This window comes from Octopus sinensis, linkage group LG8, assembly GCF_006345805.1.
Source record: "Octopus sinensis linkage group LG8, ASM634580v1, whole genome shotgun sequence".
NCBI lineage: Eukaryota > Metazoa > Mollusca > Cephalopoda > Octopoda > Octopodidae > Octopus > Octopus sinensis.
The window spans coordinates 106,550,063-106,576,154 of record NC_043004.1 but is presented as its reverse complement, the minus strand read 5'-3'; the positions used below and the strand labels follow the sequence as shown (position 1 = coordinate 106,576,154).

At 34.6% G+C, this 26,092-nt stretch overlaps 1 protein-coding gene and 1 pseudogene across 4 annotated transcripts in view; one reads left to right on the top strand and one right to left on the bottom strand.

Annotated features, from left to right (window-relative positions):
* Positions 1-277: 277 nt before the first annotated feature.
* LOC115214903 (1-phosphatidylinositol 3-phosphate 5-kinase) overlaps positions 278-26,092 on the bottom strand; it is a 126,738-nt gene continuing 100,923 nt past the window's right edge. For 3 of the 4 annotated variants that reach the window (XM_029783959.2, XM_036505661.1, XM_036505662.1), the window contains 11 exons: positions 24,334-24,428; positions 17,836-17,979; positions 12,050-12,136; positions 11,438-11,534; positions 10,311-10,390; positions 7,499-7,602; positions 6,558-6,686; positions 3,797-3,890; positions 2,665-2,826; positions 2,001-2,075; positions 278-1,855 (listed from right to left, as the gene is read on the bottom strand). In XM_029783959.2, coding sequence (XP_029639819.1) covers positions 1,734-1,855; positions 2,001-2,075; positions 2,665-2,826; positions 3,797-3,890; positions 6,558-6,686; positions 7,499-7,602; positions 10,311-10,390; positions 11,438-11,534; positions 12,050-12,136; positions 17,836-17,979; positions 24,334-24,428 — 1,189 coding nt within the window. In that variant the 3' untranslated portion in view covers positions 278-1,733. The remainder of the gene's footprint in view (positions 1,856-2,000; positions 2,076-2,664; positions 2,827-3,796; positions 3,891-6,557; positions 6,687-7,498; positions 7,603-10,310; positions 10,391-11,437; positions 11,535-12,049; positions 12,137-17,835; positions 17,980-24,333; positions 24,429-26,092) is intronic. The other variant, XM_029783960.2, reaches the window with a different exon arrangement.
* LOC115215302 lies at positions 8,529-8,647 on the top strand (annotated as a pseudogene).

Genomic DNA, 26,092 nt, shown 5'->3' with positions numbered 1-26,092 from the left:
ACGCTCACACAAACACACACACAACAGGCTTCTTTCACTTTCCCCTCAATCAACTCCACTCACAAGGCTTTCGTTAGCCTGTAGCTTTAATAGAAGACACTTGCCCAAGGTTGTCACATAATGTTACTATGTAGTTGAGGAGCAAGTTTTTTAACAGCCATACCTATGCCTTGATGATGATGATGATGATGATGATGATGATGAACTATATAAACCAAAACTGTTTTTCTTATATCAGAATCACACAACATAAAAATTAAAGGAATCAAACTATAGATAAAATATGATATAAAATAAAAATATATTTGAGACAATAGTTACATTACAGTAATTATATTCTCAGTGTGCTGATGTTCCTTCAAAAAAATTAAATAATGAAAGTTCAAAAGTTGAAGGAACAACAGCTAAAAAACAGTGAAGAAAAGTGTCTGGGATCCTGTAAGAAGGTCATAAGCCCTTCCAGCAAATATGATTGAGGGGTCAGCTGTTAAATTACTTCACTGCTGACAACACATTATAAAAGATGACTGAGGTACAAGATATTATCACCAATGGTTACTTGTTGTCTCTCTTACAGCATCACCCTTTCCTTTTTTGATATTGTTACATCGTGTATTACATGAAAGTTGCAGTGTAACAAGTGTTTGTGTATAATAATCTATATTTCTCTACGATGTCAAAACATTTGTTAATAGTACAATCTTTGGTTATCAATAGCTTTTTCCACAATTTTGACTGTGTGGCAGTACAACATATAACCATTCACAAAGAATTGTATGTTGTACTCTAACAAATAGTGACTAGTTTTTAAAGGTAAAAATGCAGTTATCTTAAATGTTTCACTAAAACATGTGGTTGCCTCAAATGCATGTCATGTTACAATAGGTTATATTAGTACATGGCAACAACTAAGATTTATAAAACAACCTGTTGCTATATTGTATTACTATATGCAACATGTTTTAACTAAACTGTATGATACAACCTATTGTTAAGTAAAATCCATATTAGCAATGTAAGAAAGTTTGTAATACAAAATGCTTTTAATTAAAATCTATCTTAATTCCCATGGTTACTAAAAATTTATAATACAACCTGATATTAACTAAAATCCATATTGATCATTGATTACCCAAAGTTACGTGTTGCCATGAATAATTTCTCCAAAAGTCATTAACTAAAAAATGGACATTATAACAAAAATTAACAATTTCAACAACCTATATCTTAATTTTAAAACAGTTATTCTCATTATCAAGTCTTTGGTAATGACAAAAATTTTCTTCTTATAGAAGAAAGTGCATAAAAATATGGTTACTATTAACTGAAGAAATAGATTGATCATTTTTCTTTTTTTGTAACTTCACCTGCACTGTTACACATTTTTTTCTGCTTCAAAAATATGGAATGCAATTCACCACTTCTTGGTGGTGATGGCCTTTCTGACTGCTGCTTGGCAACTGTACACAAAACGATGCCAATATCTTCCAAATAAGTTATATATATGTACATGTGTGTGTGTGTATATATACATATGTGCATGTGTATACATATATATATGCACAAACATATATATGTACATATATGTATATACATATGCATATATATTAAGATTATTTACAGTTGTCTTAAACTGTCTCAACCAATTTTAAAATTCTTTCAGGTGATGTACAGCCTCAAGTGAATTCCAGTCATAGAAAAGTCAGTATATCCAATAAAAATTCTGTTTTTTCTCAGTAATCGAGCCCATAGCCAAGCCCACTCCATCTGTCAGGGACAGGAGGAAAATATCGATCCATGGCTTCTAAGAACCGACTCTTGTACAATTCAGGAAACACAACTGTTGGCATTTTAGCTGTAATTATATAAAAAGGAAAATGATATTAAAAAGAAAGGTTGAAAAGAAACAGATTATAAATTTGATTAAATGAAAGTACAAATGAGTTGTGAAAATTATGCAACACAATTTGAAACAACTCTTGAAATATAATAAAACTTACAGGCACCACCCAGGAATCCTGTAGCTTTTACAACCATCTCAAGCTTTTTGTCCCATGTGAATGTTCGAATGTAATCTGAAATAAAGAAAATATAACAATATCCTGTATTTTATGCTATTTTAAGTTATTTTATTGTATTCTATGGTTTATCTTTAAACAGAAATATTTCCCTAAGAAAATTTAGGATAAGAAACTACCATTTTTGAGTTCAAATGTTTATTTTTCATGCATTTTGTCTTTATTTTCTTTTAATTATCTCTTCCCAATGTTTTCATGTTTGCATACAAAAACTTACCCTTTTATTTACAAACTATTTCCATCAAGCCTCATTAAAATTATTGGGAAGAAAAGAAAGAAGTTATTCTTGCACTGGTGGCCTGGTCCAATTGTTTCAAGCAGAGTGAAGTCCATCAAACGCCCCAAAGTGCCAGATGGTGGTGTGAAATTAGGCAAAGAGGTAAGACAGCCACCCAAGAACAGGTTCAATCATCCAAAAGATTTTCACATAATTTCTATGTATCTAATCGTCTTATAAATCTTGGGTTAACTAAATGCTTTTGTAAAGACACCAACCAATGAGATACACTGTGAGAATGAACCAAAGGACGACAGGATTGCAGACTGCATAAACAAGAAAAAAATAGATTTGAAAAAATCCACTTACCTATAATACCAACCACTAATTCTTTCATTTGATCGTCCTGTCCAACCAACAAAGAGTAGTCCATGATGAAGTTGCTGGCTAGAAATTTGGAATCACTGTCAATAGCTTGAGCTAGAACAGCTTTCGAGTGAGGTCTGATGTAGAGAGGAGAGTCAACACTGACTGAAAGAGGGAGAGAGAGAGAACACACAGATCAACAACAGGGTAATATAAAGTTACCATGTTTTATCTTGGTATTTGCCATTGTCAATAAATGATCAGGACATTATATGGCCCAGAAAGCCTCCCTCAGAGTTTTGTTTGGGTGTGAACATAGAAAAGAAAAAAAGAAAGCTGGTTTGGCAGAAATTGAAAAGTAAAGTACAAGTTTTGTGGTATGTTATCAATTACAATCACTTCCAATGAATGCCAAAGAATTCAATGTGTCATTCCCTAACTGAATCTGTTTAGCTTGTCTCTACTGTAACAATCACTACAACCTATGAACATAGACAGACTGCATGGCAAAAAGACCATATGGCCCTAAGGGATTCAACAACATTTAGTGGCAAATACATGAGTGTATACCAGATCTGAATAGAGAATCTTTTCTATTAACTAAGACTAGTGATGTCACCGTCTAGTAAGCCACTAGTGTATAAATAGTATATATAGATATTGTACATAAATATATATTTTCAAAAGGAAAATAATAGTCCAAAAAATAATAATTTTGAAAACAACAATTAATCTCAGACATTTAGGCCTCTGATTATCAATAGTTTATATATAACCATTTTATAGACCTGGGTGGTCATAGCAGATCAACAACAACAGGAGTTCTTCATGCCACTACTTCCAGAAACTTACTAAAAATTGTATTAACATTGTTTTTAATCTTTCTGAACATTTTCTAGTCTCTTGTAAACAATAATCCTGGATTCCCAAACTTCACAGACACAATAACAGAAGCAGCAACAGCAGTAAAATTAAAAATCAATCCTAATGAGATGGTTGTTCCTCATCAAAATGTTTTATTAGAAGACCTAAAACAAACCATTAGAATGTTGCCTTTTGCTGAGCTACTGTAATGGTTTTTAACCAATAATTTCCAGTTTTAACCAATTATTTCCTGATATTTCTGCAAACTCACCTTGAAGAAAATTCTGATCTAACAACACTTCTTCTTCCTGTTTCCCAGATAAATTGACCAATCGATTTCGAACAGATCCTTTCAGGTCAAACGTCTATAATTAGAAAATATTTTGACAAAAATTTAATAAAGTGTAATAAAACAGAAACATCACACATTCAGTTGTTTGTGGTTTATATTCACAACAGCATCATTGGATGATTCTACAAATTTTGAATATTTACATATAAAGAAATCAAATCAAAATTGCTGATGTGGCTGATGATAGTCCATTGACATTTCCTCCTTGAGGTCCAACATCCTGAGATCGGTCCTTACCACTTCATCCCACGTCTCCCTGTGTGTCCCTCTTCTGCAGGTACCATCTGCTTTCAGTGATCGGTACTTCTTTATGTAGCTGTCCTCATTCATATGAATCACATATCCAAACCAATGTAATCTTTTCTCTTGCACGCTACATTTGATTCCTCTTATGCCCAACTTTTCTTTCAATACATTTGCACTTTGTCATACAAGCACACTGATGTTGCACATCCAATGGAGCATACTACCTTCATTTCTCACCAGTCTACAGATGTCTTCTGCTTCAGAACCCATGCCTCACTACCATGGAGTATAGCCATTTGCAAATAAGCATCATATAGTCTACCTTTCACTCTGAGAGAGAGTCCTTTTGTTGCCAACAAATGTAATAGCTTTCTGAACTTCCTCCACCCAATTCTTATTCTAGAGACAATACTTTCAGAGCATCCTCTGCCATTGTTAATTTGGTTACCTAGGTAACTGAAACTATCTACAACCTTGAGATCCTTCAAGGCATTTGAGAGAATCTAAGTCCTGCCTGCTTTTAGTGCTTATTGTCCCTGCACATCTGCCACATGCAAAGACGACTTTATCTGTTAATCTACCTGTGATACCACTGCGTCTCTTACGTGTCCCTAGTTTACACTGGGTGCAGCAAATGGAATTTCTTCCGAATCCTTTCCTACATATTGAGCAAGGCCATTTACCATATGGAAAGAGAGTTTCATCTTCTTTCTTACTAACAACAACTTTGGTCTTTGTTAGGTTAACTTTAAGGGCCTTTGATTCTAGGTTTTGTTTCCATGCCTGGAATTTCTTCTCCAATTCTGCTAAAGATTCTGCAGTAAGAGTAAGGTCATCAGCATATAGCAGTTCCTACAGGCATCCAGTTTTGAATTCCTATGTTATGGCCTGGAGGACTATAATGAATAAGAGTGGGCTGAGATATGAGACCTGGTGAAACCCTACCTGTATGCTAAATTCATCACTGTATTCATGGCTGACTCTCACCTTACTGACAGCACCACTGTACATGACTTGTACTCTCCTTTACTCCTCTACTTCCAACTTCCTTAGAGACCACCATATAACAGTGGAGAACTCTGTCGAAAGCTTTCTGCAGGTTGACAAATGCTAAGTACAATGGCTTACTTTTGGTCAAGTACTTTTCCTGCAGCTGTCTCACGAGGAAGATGGCATCTGTGGTACTCTTCCCAGGTACAAAACCAAACTGCATCTCATCTAGTTTAATTCTATTTCTAATCAATTGAGCTATAACCCTCTCAGTAATTTTCATAACTTAGTCTAGTATTTTAATGCCTCTGAAGTTGTTTCTATTTAAGACATCACCTTTACTCTTGTAGCAGTTAAATATAATACTACTCCACCAGTCATTGGGGATGGTGCCTTCCTGAATAACTTGATTAACTATATATATATATATATATCTGTATATATAAAAGGCAGGATGTGTGTACGTGAATATAAATTATGCACGTCCACGAATTAGCATGCATGTCGCTCCAATTTTAGGAGGACATTCGTCATGACTCTACTTATTTTTCCCAGGGGCACCAGCAAAAAGCAGTAAAAATAAATTTTCAACCAAAACTTTTAACAATTTTCAAGTTGGAGAAATCACCACTGTTTGCAAACAGGCGTTATATCCCCTTCTAGCGATGAGTATGTTTTTGTTAAAACTTTTGTTGTCTTTTTTTTTCCATCGATGAAAAAAATATTTTGTTGATATATGGGCAACACACACACGAACACGTATGCGTACAAAAAACATGTATGCAATAGGTGTACGTACGTGTGTGTTGACCATATATATATATATATATATATATATATATATATATATATATATATATATATAAACCAATTTCAATGGATTTTGCCCAAATTTGACATCGATGTTACTTAGTTTGGTTTGAAATAAAGAACTTGATTCGCTTAATAATCCTTACTTAATCCCAGGCAAAGCTGGGTTATACTGCTATGCCAGCGCCGCCCTGACTGGCTTCCGTGCCGGTGGCACATAAAAAGCACCATCCATTTGTGGCAGTTTGCCAGCCTCGTCTGGCACCTGTGCCAGTGGCACGTAAAAAGCACCCACTACACTCATGGAGTGGTTGGCGTTAGGAAGGGCATCCAGTCGTAGAAACATTGCCAGATCAGACTGGGCCTGGTGCAGCCTTCTGGCTTCCCAGACCCCAGTTGCACCGTCCAACCCATGATAGCATGGAAAGCGGACGCTAAACGATGATGATGATGATGATATATATAAATATATATATATATATATATATATAGCAGGAAAGCGGGAGAGAGAAAGAAGCTAATTTTTAATTACAAATGTTGATTCAAATGACTACTGTAAATATAAAAAGGAAGAAAATAGCAATATCAAGTAACATGGATTTAGAACAGAAAGATGTTCAGTTGTGCTGTTTACCTGAGAGACTTTTCGATTGTATAACAAGTTCTCCATCACCAACAAATCCTGCTTCATTACTGTGCTGGTTTGATTGTTACGAAAACCTATCGTATAAACTCCTAGAATCTTTGCAAGAACTGTTGGTTTCTGAAAAATTAACAACCAAAACAAAACCATTAAAAATCTTTATATTTATGCAAAAGTGCATCACAAATTAAATAATTACTTGGAAATTATAATTATTATTGTTGTTATGTGAGCAGTATGAGATGTGATGTTGTATCATCCAAATTATCTTCCTGATCAAAACAACTTCACTTTGTGGTGCAGCTGTTCCTTTAAAACTGGACATGAAAAGGTGACAAAAGCAGGAAAAAACTGGAAATCTTAAAATGCAGTAACATCAAGGAATGTTTTTCTCAGAGAAGGGTCCTATACCAAATTTTAGTCTCTACTTTCTAAATCTCTTCTGAGAAAGTCTCTATGTGGCCACTCAAATGGTTAAAATCAGCAACTGAATCTCTTCCAAATCATATTCTACCATCTAAAAAACACCTTAGAAATTGTATGATGTAGTCCTAGATACATTTAGTCCGAGGGGAAGAAGACAGGACACTGATGGCTTCATTGAAGGCTTGCTTGCTTAAGACATAAATGGTACAGAATGACAACAAAGAATATATTTTCTTCCTCACTTTAATTCATAATAATGTCAAAAGCCATTCAAGAACCAACTAAAGAACAGTTGGATGACCACTCAACCTGCTGGAAGTAGCAGCCAAACCTCATTCAGTCTTACAAAAGAAAAAGAAAAAACAATTTGAACAATGTATATCTAAAGATAAAATTGGATAGTCGAAGAGCTGGACTACTTTTGATCAGGTCTGATCAATGAAAGCAATTGTTTATGAAGTAAAATGTATGACCAGGATTATAAAGCAGAACATTAAGAGACTTACTTGTTCTAGGTAAGCTTTGGTAATGTATTGGAAATAGTTGGGTGCAAACACTTGGAAAGAAACTGCCTCTGCATTAGACATCTGTTTCAGGATGAAACGATTATCTGTAAAATTCAACAAAAATAACAAATAATGGTATAAAAAAGCAATATATACACAAACAAAATTTTAATCTTTTCCAGTGCCTCTGAAAGAAATATATTTATTCAAGCATTTTGGTATTAAATGATGCTCAAATATCTGTAACTTCTTAAAGTTAATGTTTGGCTTTTATCTGTTGCCTTAAGAATGTAAGTAAACAACTATTAAACAAAAAATTTTGCTAATATTTTTTAAAAAAATGTATGCAATATTTATTATGGATTTAACATCAAAGAAACAATATTCTCAACAAGACTGAGGGAGTGGAATGGAAGAAAACAACACAGAACGAAACTAGATGCTTTACAAAATGCTTAGAAGATGGCTGTCATTAATCTGCCTGAGTCATCACCAAACTAATGTCATCTTGAAAAAAATCCAGTCACTGGAGATGGATGCAAAGGGATGATGGAACCTGGTCAGAGAAATGATGTACAGGTGTGAAGCAGGTTAATGATGTTTGCCTGTAGGCAAGTCAAACCTGCAGGACTCCACAATTTGAATGGTGGTGATGATCTCCTGTGATGAAAGGACTTAAGACTGAATGTAAATGGTTAAATACTAGTCAATTGATCCAGTGGGGGCAAGGGGATCGCATCAGTAATAGGTATGCATTCTATCTAATGACCCCTATCATCCTACTGGTGACCAGTATAGGGAACTTTCAAAAGGCAGCACTGGCACAAACAAGTTGCTTGCAACTGCTAGTAATTTGTTTTATCTATCAATTCTAAAAATTCTCTTTTTAGGAATAATAAAATGAGTCCAAAGGCTGGTTCTCTTTCTTCTCCAAGCAAATTAAAAGGCTTTGTACTTAAGAAGAAATCAATATCTTCAGTAAAAGAGAGAGAAACATATTCAGTTCTTAATACTCTGGTTATGAAACTTGAGTTACAGCCATACCACGTTGAAAGCACCAGTTCTCAACCGATCACCGAAGTTAAGCAATGTCCAGCCTAGTTAGTACTTAGATGGGTGACCGCTTGGGAAACCTAGGTGCTGTAAGCGTCACACATTTTAATGGCAGTGCATCAGCATGGCTGAAACTACAGCAAAAACAAAACAAAAATGACTGAATCTTTGTGGTGAAAAATAAAAATAAATAAAGAACCAGAAGATATTTACTGAGAAAATTTGAATGTCCTGACTGAGCTCCATATTACTTGTTTTTGTTATTTATCTAACAAGTTTGACATATTTTCTAACTTAGCAATAATTATTAGCTTATTAATATTTTTATAAAATCTATCTTTTAAATTTTCTATGAGTGGCTGTGTAGTAAGTAGCTTGCTTACGAACCACATGGTTCTGGGTTCAGTCCTACTGCGTGGCACCTTGGGCAAGTGTCTTCTACTATAGCCACGGGGCTGACCAAAGCCTTGTGAGTGGATTTGGAAGACGGAAACTGAAAGAAGCCTGTTGTATATATGTATGTGTGTGTATTTGTTTGTGAGTCTGTGTTTGTCCCCTCAACATTGTTTGACAACCGATGCTAGTGTGTTTACTTCCCCGTAACTTAGCGGTTTGGCAAAAGAGACCACTAGAATAAGTCCCGGGGTCGATTTGCTCGACTAAAGGCAGTGCTCCAGCATGGCCACAGTCAAATGACTGAAACAAGTAAAAGAGAGTAACCAATTAAAAAGAATATCTCAGGAATTTATTCTAGAAATCCTTTGAGCTGATCTCCTAATATTAATAATTTTGTTATTTATATTTTTCATGTTTGTTTCCTGTCTTAGAAGTCATATGGCAACGTCACTAGTGCTGGTTGCACGAAAGAAGCACTCAGTACACACTGCAAAGTGGTTGGCATCAAGAAGAGCATCCAGCCATGGAAACCAAACCAAAGCTGACATTGGAGCTTGACACGTCCTTACGGATTGCCAGATCCTGTCAAACCAGCATGGAAAATAGACATTAAATGTTGATAATGATAATGATCATGGTGATGATGATGGTGGTGATGATGATGGCGATGATGATATATATGTATTTATGTGTGTGTGTATTTAAAAGTTTTTGCGAAAAATACTTGATTCAATCATAATATTTAAAGAAAGATTTTCTTAAACATTATTAACTATTTGAAAATAATTTTTTTGGAAACCGTAACGTCTCAAATCTTATGGAAAGATTTATATATACATAGGCAGTATGGCACCGACATGAGTGGCAGCAGGCCATAAAAGGAAGAGTAAGTCAGCCGTTCTGCAGGACATTGGATAACTGATACGGCAGAGGAGTCGTAGACCAACTGTTTGATGGTTATTGTGATCAAATAAAATGTCTGATGGTTATTGTGATCAAATGAAATGTCTGTACCATCAGACAACAGTTGGATGTCAAGCAGCAAGTGAGTTGCTACGGTAGGGCAGCCTGCACTCTTGTACACCACTTGGTATTTAGTATGGAGGCCCAGAGAAGCAGTCTGGTGGCAGTGGAGGATGCCAACAGCATTACTTACTGTCCAAGGGCATTTTGTTCAGAGAAGTCTGAACAGAACAATCAATGTCAATTTATAATGGACAGCTTCCACACCCGATATATATGTGTGTGTGTGCATACAGACATGTATATGTGTGTGTTGTTTTGCATTCATGATTTACACCAAACAGATTTTTTTCAGAGCTATGATTTAAAAGGCCAAGTCTACAGAAATATGTATACATACCACAGGTCTTTGAAAAAGCTGATCTCGATTTTCCACCTTTAGCCGACCAATGTTGACAGTGATTCATTGAGCGAATAAAACTGAAACAGATGACATGAATAATATGGTCAAATTCCAAAATGACAAAAAACGGCACCATTATTACCATCAAGTGAAGGGACTACCATCAAGGGAAGTGGGGCAGTACAGAAATGGTAAATAGTTTACAGCACAAAAGAAATCACTTTAAACTAGCTATAATAGTATTGAAAGTGGTTTATATGATTGGAACTATAATTTCAAAGTAGTCATGGTGTCATAGTTAATTGCGAAGACTGTGCAATTAAAAAAAGTAGGAGAAAACTTTTCAAATATAAAGTGGAAGTATACAAAAATAAACATTATTTTCTATCTTACTGTTAGTTTTGTTTCATTTTGGAAAATATATTTATTTTATGGTTTATTATTGTTTATATTTTGAATTGCAAATATATATGAGGCCACCAAAATCTTTTAAGTGCTTAGGGTCTTTATGGGTCTTATTCCAGCTCAGTGCTAGACATGCCCATCACTAAGGAGGTACACTGGACAGCACTACTCCCACACTATTCAATGGTGCACCCTCAGATTTAGAAAATACAGTTTGCAAAAAACCTTCCCACAATACATGGTTCCGGATTCAGTCCTATTGCAAGTGGGACTGAACCCATTTGGGCAAGTGTCTTCTACTATAGCCTCGGGCTGACCAAAGCCTTGTGAGTGGATTTGGTAGACGGAAACTGAAAGAAGCCAAATCGTTTATATGTATATATATATATATATATGTATGTGTGTATATATGTTTGTGTGTCTGTGTTTGTTCCCCCAACATCGCTTGACAACCGAAGGTGGTGTGTTTACATCCCCATAGCTTAGTAGTTTGGCAAAAGAGACCGATAGAATAAGTACAAGGCTTACAAAGAATAAGTCCTGGGGTAGATTTGCTTGACAATAATATCTTATTCCCACATGAAGCTTCAAGACTTAAAAATGAAAATTTATTTTTCTATATATGCAAAAATTTGAATGAAGATATTACAGGTCTGAGGTGTCACATCTCAACTCAAATCCCTCGTTGCAACAAAAACAAAATTGTTACAGTTACTTACACATCTTCTCCGGCAGGAAATACCAAAGAACGTAGTTGTCTGAAATGTTCAGCGAAATGTACACGGCAATAGAAACGAGATGAGGAATCAGAAAATTCTAGAAAATGGAAAATAAATTAAAGTTAAAATAATTAAGAAAAAAAAATGTTTTGTTAATTAAATCACAATTTTTTAGACTCATCTTTCTTCAAATTGGGTTCAAATTGGATGAAACCAGAGAGACTGACTTGTCTGTCTAATGATATCAAGAGAAACAGATACCAGAAAACATTCTATTTACAGGAGTTATAAGGCAGTGATTATATTATTTTGCTTGTTATGTTACTCAGTAATAAATGCTCTTTTGAAGCATTGATTTATGAACAAAGGAAATATAACAGTAAAGACTGCAGGGTGGGTAGGTACCACTGACAATAAAGAAGCTAGGGGAAAATGAGAATGGAGAAAAAGATGAAATGCAGCAAAAATTATGAAGATAATGAAATAGCAAAAAGAAGAAGCAATAAGAAAAAGAAGATGAAAATAAAAGATGATTTGAAAGATGGAAAAGGAAGAAAAGAATAAAGTAGGAGGAAATGTTGAATTAGAAACAAAATATGATGAAGGACTTACGGATATCAATATGTGGGTTAATGGCCACCTTGCAGGGTTTGCTTTTCTCCCCATCAACAGGAATTGAACTACTTCCATCATTAACATCTGGAGGAAAATATTAGGGAATAATGATATGTACACATTTATTACAAGAACATTGATGTACAATGATTGTTTGTCTCAAGAATATAGGATATTGGAGTTCAAATTTTGCCCAGTCTCAACAGAATTAAAAACAGATTAGACAAGTAAAAAAGAAAATTGAACATGTCCAGGCCTGCATCCCACTCAACCACACATTTTATGACACAGTACAATCCCAGAGTGAAATACAATATTGACTAGTTACCAGTGGACCCATAGGTCACTTCCATACTCTTTTGATCAGTAACTTCTGTGCCACAGGTCTGCTTGAACAATAAGACCCATTCAACTGATGTTGATATGAGTCAGCAATATTGTATCACCACTCACCTCAATCTTTTGTCATGTCATCTGGGACAAATCCAACATCTTCAGATTTGACTATATCACATCTTCCTGTAACCATATTTGATCATCCTCTTCCACTGCCCATAGCCAGAATTAGTTTTCAACTGACACTCATAATCTATCCACATCATACATTACCTTTGCCGGTGCAATCATCTCTCTTGCAGATTTCAGCTGATGTCTTTAATGCCCATATGCTCTCTCAGCTCACTTGCACACTGCTTTTAAGCAATTTCACATTACACATCCTATACATCAATTCATTTCTCTCAAATGCAGATAAAGATCTGCATTCAATACATGTCATACCTACATGTAGCATCAAATCTCTTAAATAGATATGTTTCATTTAACAAATATAATGCTTCTTTTTTTCAATTTAAGAGACTTATATAACCAACTGCTTTTTTGAACATCATTTACCAAGGAAGCTGCAAGTTCTATTTAATATCAAATGGGGGAAAAAATATAATATTTATATCAAAAAGGGTTTCATTTGTATCAAACTAATCTTTTGATTAAGTTCAGGAGTTTAATTTTTAATCACTCTTATCTTCATTTTTACCCCCTAAAAAATGTACAAGTCTATCAAAATAAGTAGTATGTTTATTAAGTTTCTATGTACACACACACACACACACTCATATATATATTAGTAACAGTAGGTAGGGACACCATATATCATTTTGCAACCATTATATATTACCAAGTATATTACAAGTTTATAAGTCATATATATATATATATATATATATATAATATATATATATATATATATATATGTAGAAGATTGAAAAGGAACACATGAGTTGATATATATGGAAAAAAAAGTCAAGATAGAAAATATAGAAAATGCTAAATAATTTTATAAAAAACATTTGAAAAAGTCTCAATGACTGAAACCGGTACTGCAATGTTTTTTTATAAAATTATTTTAGCATTTTCTATCTTGACTTTTTTTTCCATACACACACATATATATATGTATCATCATCAGCAGCAGCAGCATGGAAAACAGACGTTAAACGATGATGATGACGATGATGATACATATATATATGTGTGTGTGTGTGTGTGAGATCATCATTGCTTCTTCATATATATATATATGTATATAATGTAGAAAACTGAAAAAGACAAAGTGTAGAAATTGTGTTGGTAACACCATCTCAACAAACACCCAAAACTTTAGATTAGTAAGTGTAGCTACGTAGAATGTATATTTATTATTGCTCTGATTCTGTAAAAGTGAATATGCTTTCTGCATTTGTAGACGAGTGTATAATCACATATTGCATATGTGTGGGAAATGAAAATGTTTCAAGTTAATAATAACTGTGGACAAATTACATCATGTCACTATGACATGCTGTAATTAACAAACACATAATCAAAGCAAACATAAACAATGTCACACACATTGGCACAACTGTTCTATCACTAGCTACACATTATATTACATATACAGGACAGACATAAAATCACATCAATCTTAGCAGAATTTTTCCAATTAACCAAACATTGAGAAACGGCAAAAAAAAACAAGAAGCTGCTGGAAAATTAAGAAAAATTTTTTGTTAAAAACAGCTAATAATTGGACTTTCAAAAGTCTGAGGAAACTGTACAATATTAATTTCAGTTGGTAATAATAATAAGAAAAAACACCAAAACACCATGAATAAAAGGCATGTACTATTGCAACTAGCTGAACTATGGGACAAGACAGATTAGTAAATGGCTTTATGAAAGAGCATACAATTCATAGAATGTTAACATGCAAAGCAAACACTAAGATTACAAAGCATACACGTGCAACAAACAGTGTATTCATCATAATTCCATGCATTACAAGACAAACAACATCTTGTTTATTACAATCATAATATCAACTGCCACCACAAGCATTCTAGTGATATTTTTTGCTGGAAAAGTAAAATTCTCACCATCATCATCTTTATCATTAACATCATCCTCATCACCACTTTCATCATGCTGTTCTATTTCTTCCTTTGCAACTTAACCAAACTTATTTTGTGCCAACCATCTATTTCTTTGCCAACATGTCCTCCCACTCATCTCACCACATGTCTACTCTACACTAACATATTACAATGACTATATACTAATTAATCAAGGGTAACATTTTCATTCAACTGCTAATTGGTAATGATGACTTTGTCCTAATCGTTATAACATTGCTACTGAGAAACTGGTTTAAATTTGGCTTTTGGGCATTTGTACTTCCAAACTGGAAAGTGTACAAAAATGCCACTTCTATGACATTGGTTCATCTTGTCATTTTATGAGCCTGCAAAAATAATCCCTCTTGATGCTGTCTTTATTGAAATAAAGTAGCTTTCTAGAATTAAAGCATGTTATCTTCTTAATTCATCTAAACAAGGTTTGTTTCTAAGACTGAGTCATACCTCCAGTATTAGTCGTAATCTCCTATCATTCACAACTTTGAACCAACCAAATATGAACCAACAATATAGCCTCTACATGGTCAACTAGCTTATTAGAAACAGCAGTTAAACCTCTCTCAAATTACACACTGCTGTCTTAAAAAAAGGATACATTTCATAATGAAATGTGTCCTCATTATCATCATGTAATATCTGTTTTCTATGCTGGCATGGGTTAGATGGCTTGACAGGAACTGGCAAGGCCAGAGGCTGCACCTGGTTCCATGGTCTGTTTTGGCTTGGTTTCTACAGCTGGATGCCCTTCCTAATACCAATCATTTTATAGAGTATACTGGGTGCATTTTACATGGCACCAGCACCAGTGCTTTTTACATGGGATTCAGAGAATTTTACAAATTTCAAAATAAATGGTAATCTGATGGTGCAAGGTCAGGGCTATATGGTGGATGTAACTTCACTTCCCAAAAGTTAGCAAAGACATGTGTGGTCTAGCATTGTCATGGTGGAACACGATTCCTTTACGATTTGCCAATTCTGGCCGTTTTTCTTTGATTGCTTCCCCCAGTTTCATAGTTGTTGACAGTAAACATCTGAATTGATTGTTTGGTTCCTTGGAAGCAGCTCAAAATACACAACACCTATGTAATCCCACCAAATTGACAGCATGATCTTTTTTTATACAATTCAGCTTTCAATGTGGTTTGTACTGGTTCATTATGCTTGGACCATGATCGTTTTCGATTGATGTTATGGTAGACAATCCATTTTTCATCACCAGTGATGATTCGTTTCATAAAGCGGTCGATTTCATTGCGTTTGAGATACACATCACAAATAATGATTCACTGTGTTAAGTGAATCTCTTTCAATTTATATGGAACCCAAATATTGAGCTTCTTAACGAGTCCAATACATTTTAAGAGATTTCCAATTGTTGTGTGTGATACATTTAACCTCTCTGCAATCTCTCATACAGTTATATGACAATCAGATTCAATTATGGCTTTGATTCGGTCATCATCAATTTCAGTAGGTCGATCAGAACGCTGGTCATCTTTGAGTGAAAAATCTCCAGAATGGAATTTTTCAAACCATTTCTGACCATGTACGTTCTGTTAAGCAATCACCACCAGAAACTTCACATATCTCTTTGTGAGCTTCAGCAGTTTTCTTGCCTTTACAGAAATAAAAACGCAAAATATGGTGAAAATGTTCATTTTTGCACTCCATGTTAAAATTGACACTGAACTAACAGCTTTAAACAAAAGTATGCACAATTTGCTTCTAAAGTAAGCTAACAGTAATGGCTATCAAATGTCAAAAGGTAAAAATCATAACATTGACAAAAGTCATTCAAAAATATCGTAACTCTATCTATTTGGGAAAAATGAAATTACTTTCTTGCCAACCAAATACTTATGTGTGTGTGTGTGTGTGTGTGTGTGTATATATATATATATATATATATATATATATCATCATTACCATTTAATGTCCACTTTTCATGGCATGGGCTAGACAGTTTGACATGGAACTGGCCAGCTGAAAGCTGTCCAAATTCCAATTGTCTGTTGTCACATGGTTTCTATGGCTGGATGCCGTTCCTAACACCAACCACTCAAACAGAGTGTGCTGGGTGCTTTTTATATGCCACCAGCATTTATACATATATATATGTGTGTGTGTGTGTGTGTGTGTGTGTGTGTGTATATGCACACACTGTGTATATAAATACCCACCACAAGGTCAAGTCCATGTTGCAGGATGGTAGCTTGCATGCCTCAATGACCTTTGAGATCTATGCTAATGGAGTGCAAGTTCCTAGTGTTTCCCATGCTAGACAGCTCAAGAGATAGAGGCCCAACTAATAAGGATTACCTCTTCTCAGACATAAAAATGGGTTTGTGTAGGGCCAGCTTCCCTATTTAGATAAAATCAAAGTTGGAAAAGCATCCATTGCAATTGAAAACCAACAAGACCTGGGAGAAGAAGAGAGAAGGTAGCTCAGAGTCGAGAATAGTGGAGAATAGTAGTCATCAATGGCCTATGCTTCAGTGGGATGGAAGAGCTTAAATAAGTATGTATATATATATCTTTTATTTTTTACTCATTTCAGTCATTTCCCTGTGGCCATACTGGGGCATCACCTCGAAGAATCTTTAGCTGAATGAATCAACTCTAGTACTTTTTTTAAAGTCTGGTACTTATTGTATCAGTCTAATTTCCCAAACTGCTAAGTTATGGGGATGTAAACAAACCAACATCAGTTGTCAAGCTGCAGTGGGACACACATACATTTATATATTACAATGGTCATCTTTCAGTTTTTTATCTACCAAATCCACTCACAAGAATTTGGTCAGACTGAGGCGAGTTACTTCAGACCGAGTTACTTCCCCAAGGTACCATGCAGTGGGACTGAACTTGGAACCATGTGGTCAGGAAGCAAACTTCTTACCACACAGCCACATTGGAATCTAAAAGATAAATTACAACATCTTTCCACAAGGAACCCAAAGGCAAAAGCATTCTTTCCAAACAGAGAATTGAACCTTGGCTGCTGCGGTGAGAGTGCAGAATCCTAACGACTAGATCATTTGGGACACCTGCATGTATATATAGTTTTCTAAATGGTTACATTTTATACAACTTTCTAAATCACATCAAATGGTGCTAAGTAGGAAATGAAACAAAAGTGATGGCAGAAAAATGACGTTTAGATGATGAATTATTAAAATTAATCAACTGTAGTTATTTGTGAGGAAATAGTCAAGATAAAAGCATATTGTACACATCAGCAATCCTCCAGTGAGGGTGAATGACAGCCGTGCAGAAGTTCAAGATTGAAAATCAGGAACAACACAACTACAAGTAACAAGTCCATACCCATTCCACTTTCTACACTGTCAGCATCCAGCTTTGGATTGTAGCGGACTATGTCTATGAGATCAAACTTGTGAGTCAGTTTGGGGCTTCTTTCTTTCGAAGTACTGCCACGTAGAAAGTCAAGTACCCCAGAATGTTTGGATCCTGTTTGAAAGAAGGTAGTTGACCAAAGCTTAGATTGAGTCAGGATTAGCAAATCATTAACAAGAAATACTTTGTGTGTATGTAGGTGTATGTAAGTGTGCACATATACACGTGCATTCATGCATGTGTGTGTCTGTGTGTGTATATGTGCATTTAATGCTTTGTGACCATATTTTTAGTGAAATGCATGACATACGCATTTTAATTAGATCTGAAAATAATCAAGAATTTGAAAGAATTTAATAAAAATGAGGTTTTTCATTAATCTGATGTTTGGAACAAATTGACAAAAAAATTCTCACAAATTTTTGATGGAATATCTTAAAATATGAATATTTTAAAATGGGAAGGTTTGTATCATGGAACCAGAAGCAATTTCAGGTGGGTTGGTAACAAAAGCTTGAGATACATTGAAAAGAATATAAATAATATGGAGAGAAATGTAGAAAAACAGGTCATGTCAACAAGGGGTAAGCAGATATACTGAGAAAGAACCTGAAAACTGAGTATTAGTATTTAATGAAAAAGGGTCTGTTATCTATATTGTTCTCTTATGCACATCTGTTGCCATGCAGGAATATCTTACAGAAGATGAAAAATTATGATCAATGATTTAAAAGCAAATATGAAATTATATAGATACGAATAATGTTGAGTTGCAGGATTCTTCCCACCATGTAGCTTGGTGAGCAAGTCATCTTGTATTTTCTGCCTTACCTGTTTATTTGTTTGAAATCACCTGAAGATGGCAAATTTTTGTCTTGATATCATCTAAGAATGTATCAAAAAATGCTGCCATAACAGCTGTTGTGAATTTTGAACCCCATTTCCCACTTGTGTTCTTTTATGTATAAAAGACACAAACACAGACACATAACTTTCATCATCCTTATTGTTGTTGTTGTTGCTTGTTCATTTCTAGGCTGAATAGATTTGATTTGTAATCAAAGTTACAACTTCTTAGGAAGGTCAAAAGATCATATTTCACTTTCACGTTTCATTTTTGCTTTGGTTTTTGGATGCCTTTTACAAAGTGTAATGGGTGCATTTTATCATGTCACCAGTTTGAGTGGGGATGTTTTACATTCTGTAAGATTAAAGAGTTTTCATTACTCTCTAATGTATTTCTTAGCTGAAATCAAAGTGACTGAGAAGGTGAATAAACGAGAGAGTAATGACCAGGAGAGTGGCGGAAAGTTGTAGGCAGGGACAGAAAGAGAGTGTGGAGGATAATAATGGAGGTGGACAGTGGTAAGAGTGAGGGATGTCGATAACAAATGACCTGACACAGAAAGGGTTGTGGTGGAGCATATCTCTAGCTCAAGTACAGTAACATTTAAGGAAAAAACGATGCATTTAATCAGACTTGGAGAGAAATTCTGAGCTTTTACTACATGGTTGACGTGGTCAAAAAATTGTGAGAATAGGATAGTAGTTTTAGCAAGAAGAGAGAGGATAGTAGTTTTAGCAAGAAGAGAGAGAAAAGGTCAAGGTAGATGAAGGAGTCAGTATCTTTACAGTGAACAGAGGTGAAAATGAGAATTATAAATAAGTGACAGAGATATGGATGACAGTAGCAGAAATATTGGAGCTGCTATAGATATATTCTAAAGAGAGGTAAAAATGAAAGGTCAAAAAAGATAAGAAAACAATAAGTTAATTTGTAGGGAGTAGAGTAATGCTGATATAATCATCACTGTAATGATCATGGAAGTCTAGGGAAAGATGAAGAAAACAGAGCACAGATCTGGGTCTCAATACAGCCCAAAAGAATGTTAGTATCTGAGTTGCCACGGTCATACTGATAGTTTACTGATAGAATTTACTAGAGAAGTAAAAACAGTTGAAGGAAAGAATGAGTTCAGCTAAGCAGGGAAGGTGACACTGAGTTCAAGTGAAGAATAGTGTTTAAAGAAATGTTTAAGTGTTAAAAGTATATCATTAGGGGGGGACGACAGTGTATGAGGATTTTACACCCATGGTGAACAGGTATGTGTAAGTCAATGACCAGGAAAAGAAATTCTGAAGGTTAAAGCCATTGCTGGTATCCTAGATATGTGATGGCAGGGTAGCAACAGGAAACGACATGGGTCTATCAAGCAGTTGACAGGACGATTAAAATGATAGGGTTTCTATAGCATAGAAGCACATGGCTTAGTGGTCAGGGTGCTGGACTCATGATTGTAAGATTGTGGTGTTGATTCATGGACCGCGTGATGCATTGTGTTCTTGAGCAAAACACTTCATTTCACATTGCACCCAGTTCACTCAGCTGGCAAAAATGAGTAATCCTACAATGGACTGGCATCCTGTCCAGATGGGGAATATATACACCATAGAAACAGGAAACTGGCCCTATGAGTCTATATAATTCGGGAAGGAACTTTACTTTATTTACTTTGTGTAGCATATGAAGAAAATACCATATTTTAACGTGTATAAAGAACCCCCAATTTGGGAAAAGGTTTTGTAAGGGATTATAATACTATTCATGTATAAAAAACTCCCATATTTTTTAACCTAATTTTTGACAGAAAAAGGGTTCCTTATACATGCTAAAATACGGTGAGTATGAAAATAAGAGTTATGCTGATAATGAGGTCAGCAGCAGAGGAAGGAAAGGCAACAAGAGAGATTATTTCTTTAATAATATGAGATAGCAGTTGTTGGTTCTGAAGTGTGCAATTCTTAGGTAACCTCACCAGATGATTTGATTCTTTCTCATCTCTTTTATGATGTACTCTTCACTGCATGATCTCCTGACTTCTCCAATCTTCCTCTTCCATGAGACCTATCCATTTAGAATGCTTGAAACTTATTTTAAAAAACTGACGTCTTTCATATGCACCAGATGCCCATAACAGCATTGTTGTCTTTCTTGCACATGCCATCAAATGCCTCTTTATGTATTTCATACAAAATACTTTAAATAAAACAGTCTTCAGTACACTTAATGCTATGTGCATGTGTGCGTGCGTGTATACTTTTTTATTTATTTGTTGGTTAACAAAGTTACCAATGGTTTCATGTGAAGAGAAATCTCTTCACAATTATCAGACCTGGCACATAGGAACATTGGTGCTCATCTCCATTTTGGATGAGAATATATGAAGCTACACAAGACTTTATGAGATTTGGGGATAAACAAATATACAGCTCATGGGAGGTCTTAATCATTTTATGTGAGGACATTTGTGCACATGCATATCCATACAAAATATGTGCACACATAAACACTCACACACATAAGCGCATGTGTGTGTGTGTGTGTGTGCATGGATAGATAGATGGATAGACAGATACACACACCCACACCTGCATTATGCATTTTGTGTTTGAGTATGTGAACATTATTGTGGAGTTTTACAGATTTTGATACCAAACTTAGTCCATGGGGTTGTAAATTCTTAAATCGATGGGGTTTTGAATTCCTAAGTTTGTGTATATATGTATTTTTTCTGTGAATCATGTGATGTCATGAATATGTGCAATGCATATATATATATATATATCTATGTAATGAGAAAATCCAGCATAAGTTTATGGGGGTTGGTGTGTGTCTTTTATGCACAATGTATATATAATGAATATAATCAATGTGTAGAGAAGAACCTATCCAGGTTGAATGGGTGGTGAAGTGGGTGGGTAGTGGGAGTCAGGATCATGCTTGAAATTTTGATGTATGAATTGTTGCTTGTGTTTGCAGGTGGAGGCTTCCTCCCTCATCTTAATAAAGTTCACTGCTGATGTTATGATATTTACTTCTTTTGGTGATGCTGAGCTTGCATTTGCTGCCCCTTACTCTGTATTTGCTAGCCTTAGCTATAACACTCCAGTTTATGGGGGGAAAGGGCTGCTCATGCCTCTCTCTTTAAGTGTCCATACCATATTGGCATAAGATGTTATATGTCTTTTGTTTTTATCTCTGAATGAAGCTAAATACTGCATATATCTCTCTTTGAAAGTGTTTCCCATCATTCCAATACAAGTTTTTTGTTCTGTTCAAATCTGTAATGCTGGCCTTGTACACTAATTCTTTTTCCAAGTACAAATTGTTCAGAGGATAGCTGTCCAGAGATCTAAAATTACAGGATCTTTGGGGATGTTCTGAGTGTTGTTATTTTCATTGTGGTTGAAAATGATTGACTCTATATTGGGGAGGCAACTATCACTAACTTTGTATTTCTATTGAAAATTATGTGGTACTTATGAGAGTATTGGAAGTGGTTATTTACAAGTTTCAAGAATTTTCTAGCTATGTTCGTGGCTACATTCCAACTACATGGGGGATTATACCATAAAATTTTCCTATGTCTACGTCTTCTTGGTCTATCTACATTAGGTAAAATATAAGCTATACTACTTTTTAAAGTTGGACTTTTCTAATGCAGCATTGTAGTATGGAGTAGCCTTTTTGGAAGTAGATTTATCAGCATGTAGGTTGGAAACTCACCTACTAATGCTATTAACTGATTGTTTGTTAATTGATAACGCATAGTTACAGCCTATGTCCATATAGGATATATTTTCATTTGTTATATGGTAGGGTTTAAATCTGCCTGTACTAAGATTCATATTAATGTTTAGGAAATTAACTTCTTTAAGATTAGTGTTAGTTGTAGTTCTTAAGTTTCAGTTGGTTAAATATTGTCCATAACTTTTTCCATATCTTACCCATATTGTGCCCATTTTTGTTATATATATATAGCATAAGCTTTTCAATCCAGTGACATTTTAACTTAACTCTATTTAACATCAATTTTTCTATGGCAGAAATGGATTAGACAGGTTGGTAAATCTTAACTTTTTTTAAATGGATACTTATCATTACATCAAGTAGTAGACATTGACACAACCAGTGCTGTAATGTGAAGATATGAATATTCTGTGTGTAGCAATGACTAGGTAGAAAGAATATATTTGACGGAATCTAATTAAGGTGGGTATTTGTACACATAACAGTCTAAGCTCTTTAATATATTTCTGACATTGGTACAAAGACATAAATTTGCTGGGTAGGGGTAGAGTTGACTGAGGTGCTTCATACATAACTGACACTAGTTTTATCAACTCAGAATGAATGGAAAGCAAAATACAACCTAAAGTAGTAAGACCAAACATCATATATATATATACATGTGTATGATGTAAATACTTCAACAGTGAACAAATATATTTGTATAACAAATATCTAATAGTACATAGCTGGTAAGTATATTCAGCTGCATATCCACAAATTCCAGTACACAAGAAAATGCTATTAGTTGTACATGTGTGTGTTTGTTAAAGCACATGACCTAGTGGTTAGGGTGTTGCATTTATGATTGCACGATCATGGCTTTGATTACCAGACCAAGTGGTGTGTTGTGTTTTGGAGCAAAACACTGCGTTTCACTTTGCTCCAGTCCACTCAGCTGTCAAAATCGGCAACTTTTAGATAGATTGGCATTGCATTCATGAGGAATGTTGGCTTGCTTGCCTAGCCAGTGGGGTAGCATCATTCAAAAAGCTACAACAATGCAAGAAAATGCAATGTGACCAGTGGTCTATAACGTCATCCAATAGTCTGGTCAGTACAGTGGTGTGTGTGTGCGCGCGCATGTGTGTGTGTGTATAAGTTTTTGCAATTTTGCAATGACGAACTCCTAGGTACTTGCTTGACTGTATCCATGTTTTAGATCCGTTTAAAGATGGATGACGAGGCCTGTTCAATGGCGGCAAGCTGGCAGAAACGTAAGCACGCCGGGTGAAATGCTTAGCGGTATTTCGTCTGTTGTTACGTTCTGAGCTCAAATTTCGCTGTGGTTGACTTTATCTTTCATCCTTTCGGGGTCAATAAAATAAGTACCAGTTACGCACTGGGGTCGATGCAATTGACTTAATCCCTTTGTTTGTCCCCTCTGTGTTTAACCCCTTGTGAGCAATAAAGAAATAAAATATAACAACTATATAGCAAATGGGGCTTCACTTTGGCAATAAAAAATTCAGTATAAACATTGTTTCAAGTGTGTTGTACAGGCTAAGATATAACATAAATGTATTCAAAGGGAACATTGGCTGTTTTGATAAAAATATCAATTAATAAAAATTATACAAATTTAAATGAATTATAAACCATAAAAATTATATAATACAAAATTAGAAAAAAAATAGATGAACTGATAATATTTCATCTAATGAGCTATACAGAAATACAATCTTCATTATTACTGATACACTAACAACATGATGATCATAGAAGCTAAACTATTTAAGATAACAAAAGGTAGACATTGTGTTAGTATAGTGGTTTATGCTCTACTAAGATATAATAGTTACAATCCAGTAAAATCAAAGTTATTAAAAAACAGTTACCTTGCTCAGGGTTAGAATTCAAACCTACAGTAGAAGTCTTCAGTGGAAGATTCCTTGCATTTTCAGCCTTCAGATTTCTCCGTTGATGTTCTGGACTGAAGTTAAAATAAAATAGATTAATGCTAAATCTCAATTCAAGGTCTGGAGCTTCTTAAATGAAAACAAATATATTTTCTATAACTTCTGAATATGAACTGAATGTTGTTAAATGTATGGAGGTACATGGATTAATGGAGGTGCATGGCTTAAAGGATGCACATGGCTTAATGGAGGCACATGGTTTAGTAGTTGGACTCATGATCCTAAGATTGTGGTTTCAATTCCTGGACTGGGCGATGTGTTGTGTTTTTGAGCAAAACACTTCGTTTCTCATTGCTTCAGTCCACTCAGCTGGCAAAAGAGAGTAATCCTGAGACAGACTGGTGTCCCATCCAAGGAGGAATATATATGCCAGAGAAACCAGGAAACTGGCACTATGCTCCTTACAGAGTAATGTCAATCAATCGTAGTGTATTGTTGAAACTTATTATTAGGTAATATATATTGTCTGGAAAATACTTCAAGTCTGTGGTTTGTTGTATAATATAAGTAATGGAAGAGTATAGTGTATCAAAATATTGAGTTATATTCAGATGAAAGATCTGGTTTGAATGTTTGCAACAGAGTAGACTCTGCAAAAGGCACCTAAGGGCCAGGTGGTGATGTTAAGCCAGATACAGATTAAGATTATCACCCAAACTGGAACTCACAACTGAAAGAATATTACACAGTGGCAAAGTCCTCTATACATATGAGGATCAAAGTATTATTGTCATTATCATTTAACATTTGTTTTCCATTTGGACAGTTTGACAACAGCCAGAGGACTGCACCAGACCCCACCGTCTGTTGTGACATGGCTTCTATGGCTGGATGCACTTTCTCATGCCAAAGTAATGAATTAAAAATCAATTAAAAGTACCACAGTAGAATATAAATCACAATGTTTACTTGATAATAAAAAGTTTACATAATTATATTACATAGCTATATTTCTAAGAATAGTAAGAACTAATTAAGCTTCTATGTAATATTCTTTGATTTTATTTACACAATAATTCAATTGATATATTCTCAAATCATTTTCAAGTGTAACAAATAGTTTTAATACACATATTTTATTAGTCACAGTAACTCATAGTATTTCAGACAAGGTATATTTTTGGATGTGAGAATATAACAAGTCAGATGAAAATTAAAATGATAACAGTAGCTCAAACAGTTGCTAATTTAATAAACACTAGCAAAAGCAATAATTAATTTTGAGTATCAATTTATTACTTAAGAGGAAATTATTTATTTCACAACTGGTTAAAAGCAGCAAAAATAATTTTCTTTTTATAATTAAAACAAAGGAATTATACTTCTTTGAGTCTACTTAATAAATAAATAAATGCAAAAATAAAATAATTAACAATATTAAAAAGGTATAAAATAATGTGAGCATACCTGGGTTTGTGGTAAGACTATCTGTTAAGTATACTACTAGTTTAACAAATTGTTAAATTGAAAATATACTACATTCACGCAAGCTAAATAAGCATATTATAGAATGTTACAAAGAAATACCATACATTGACTTATTTCTATAATGAACTTTGATGTAATTTCAAGCAATAATGCCAAAAAAATTTTTTTTTCTTTTCATTAAGATCATATTTTATAGGTAATATATACAGTGACAGCAATAATAACTAACCAGCAGATGATATATGTATAG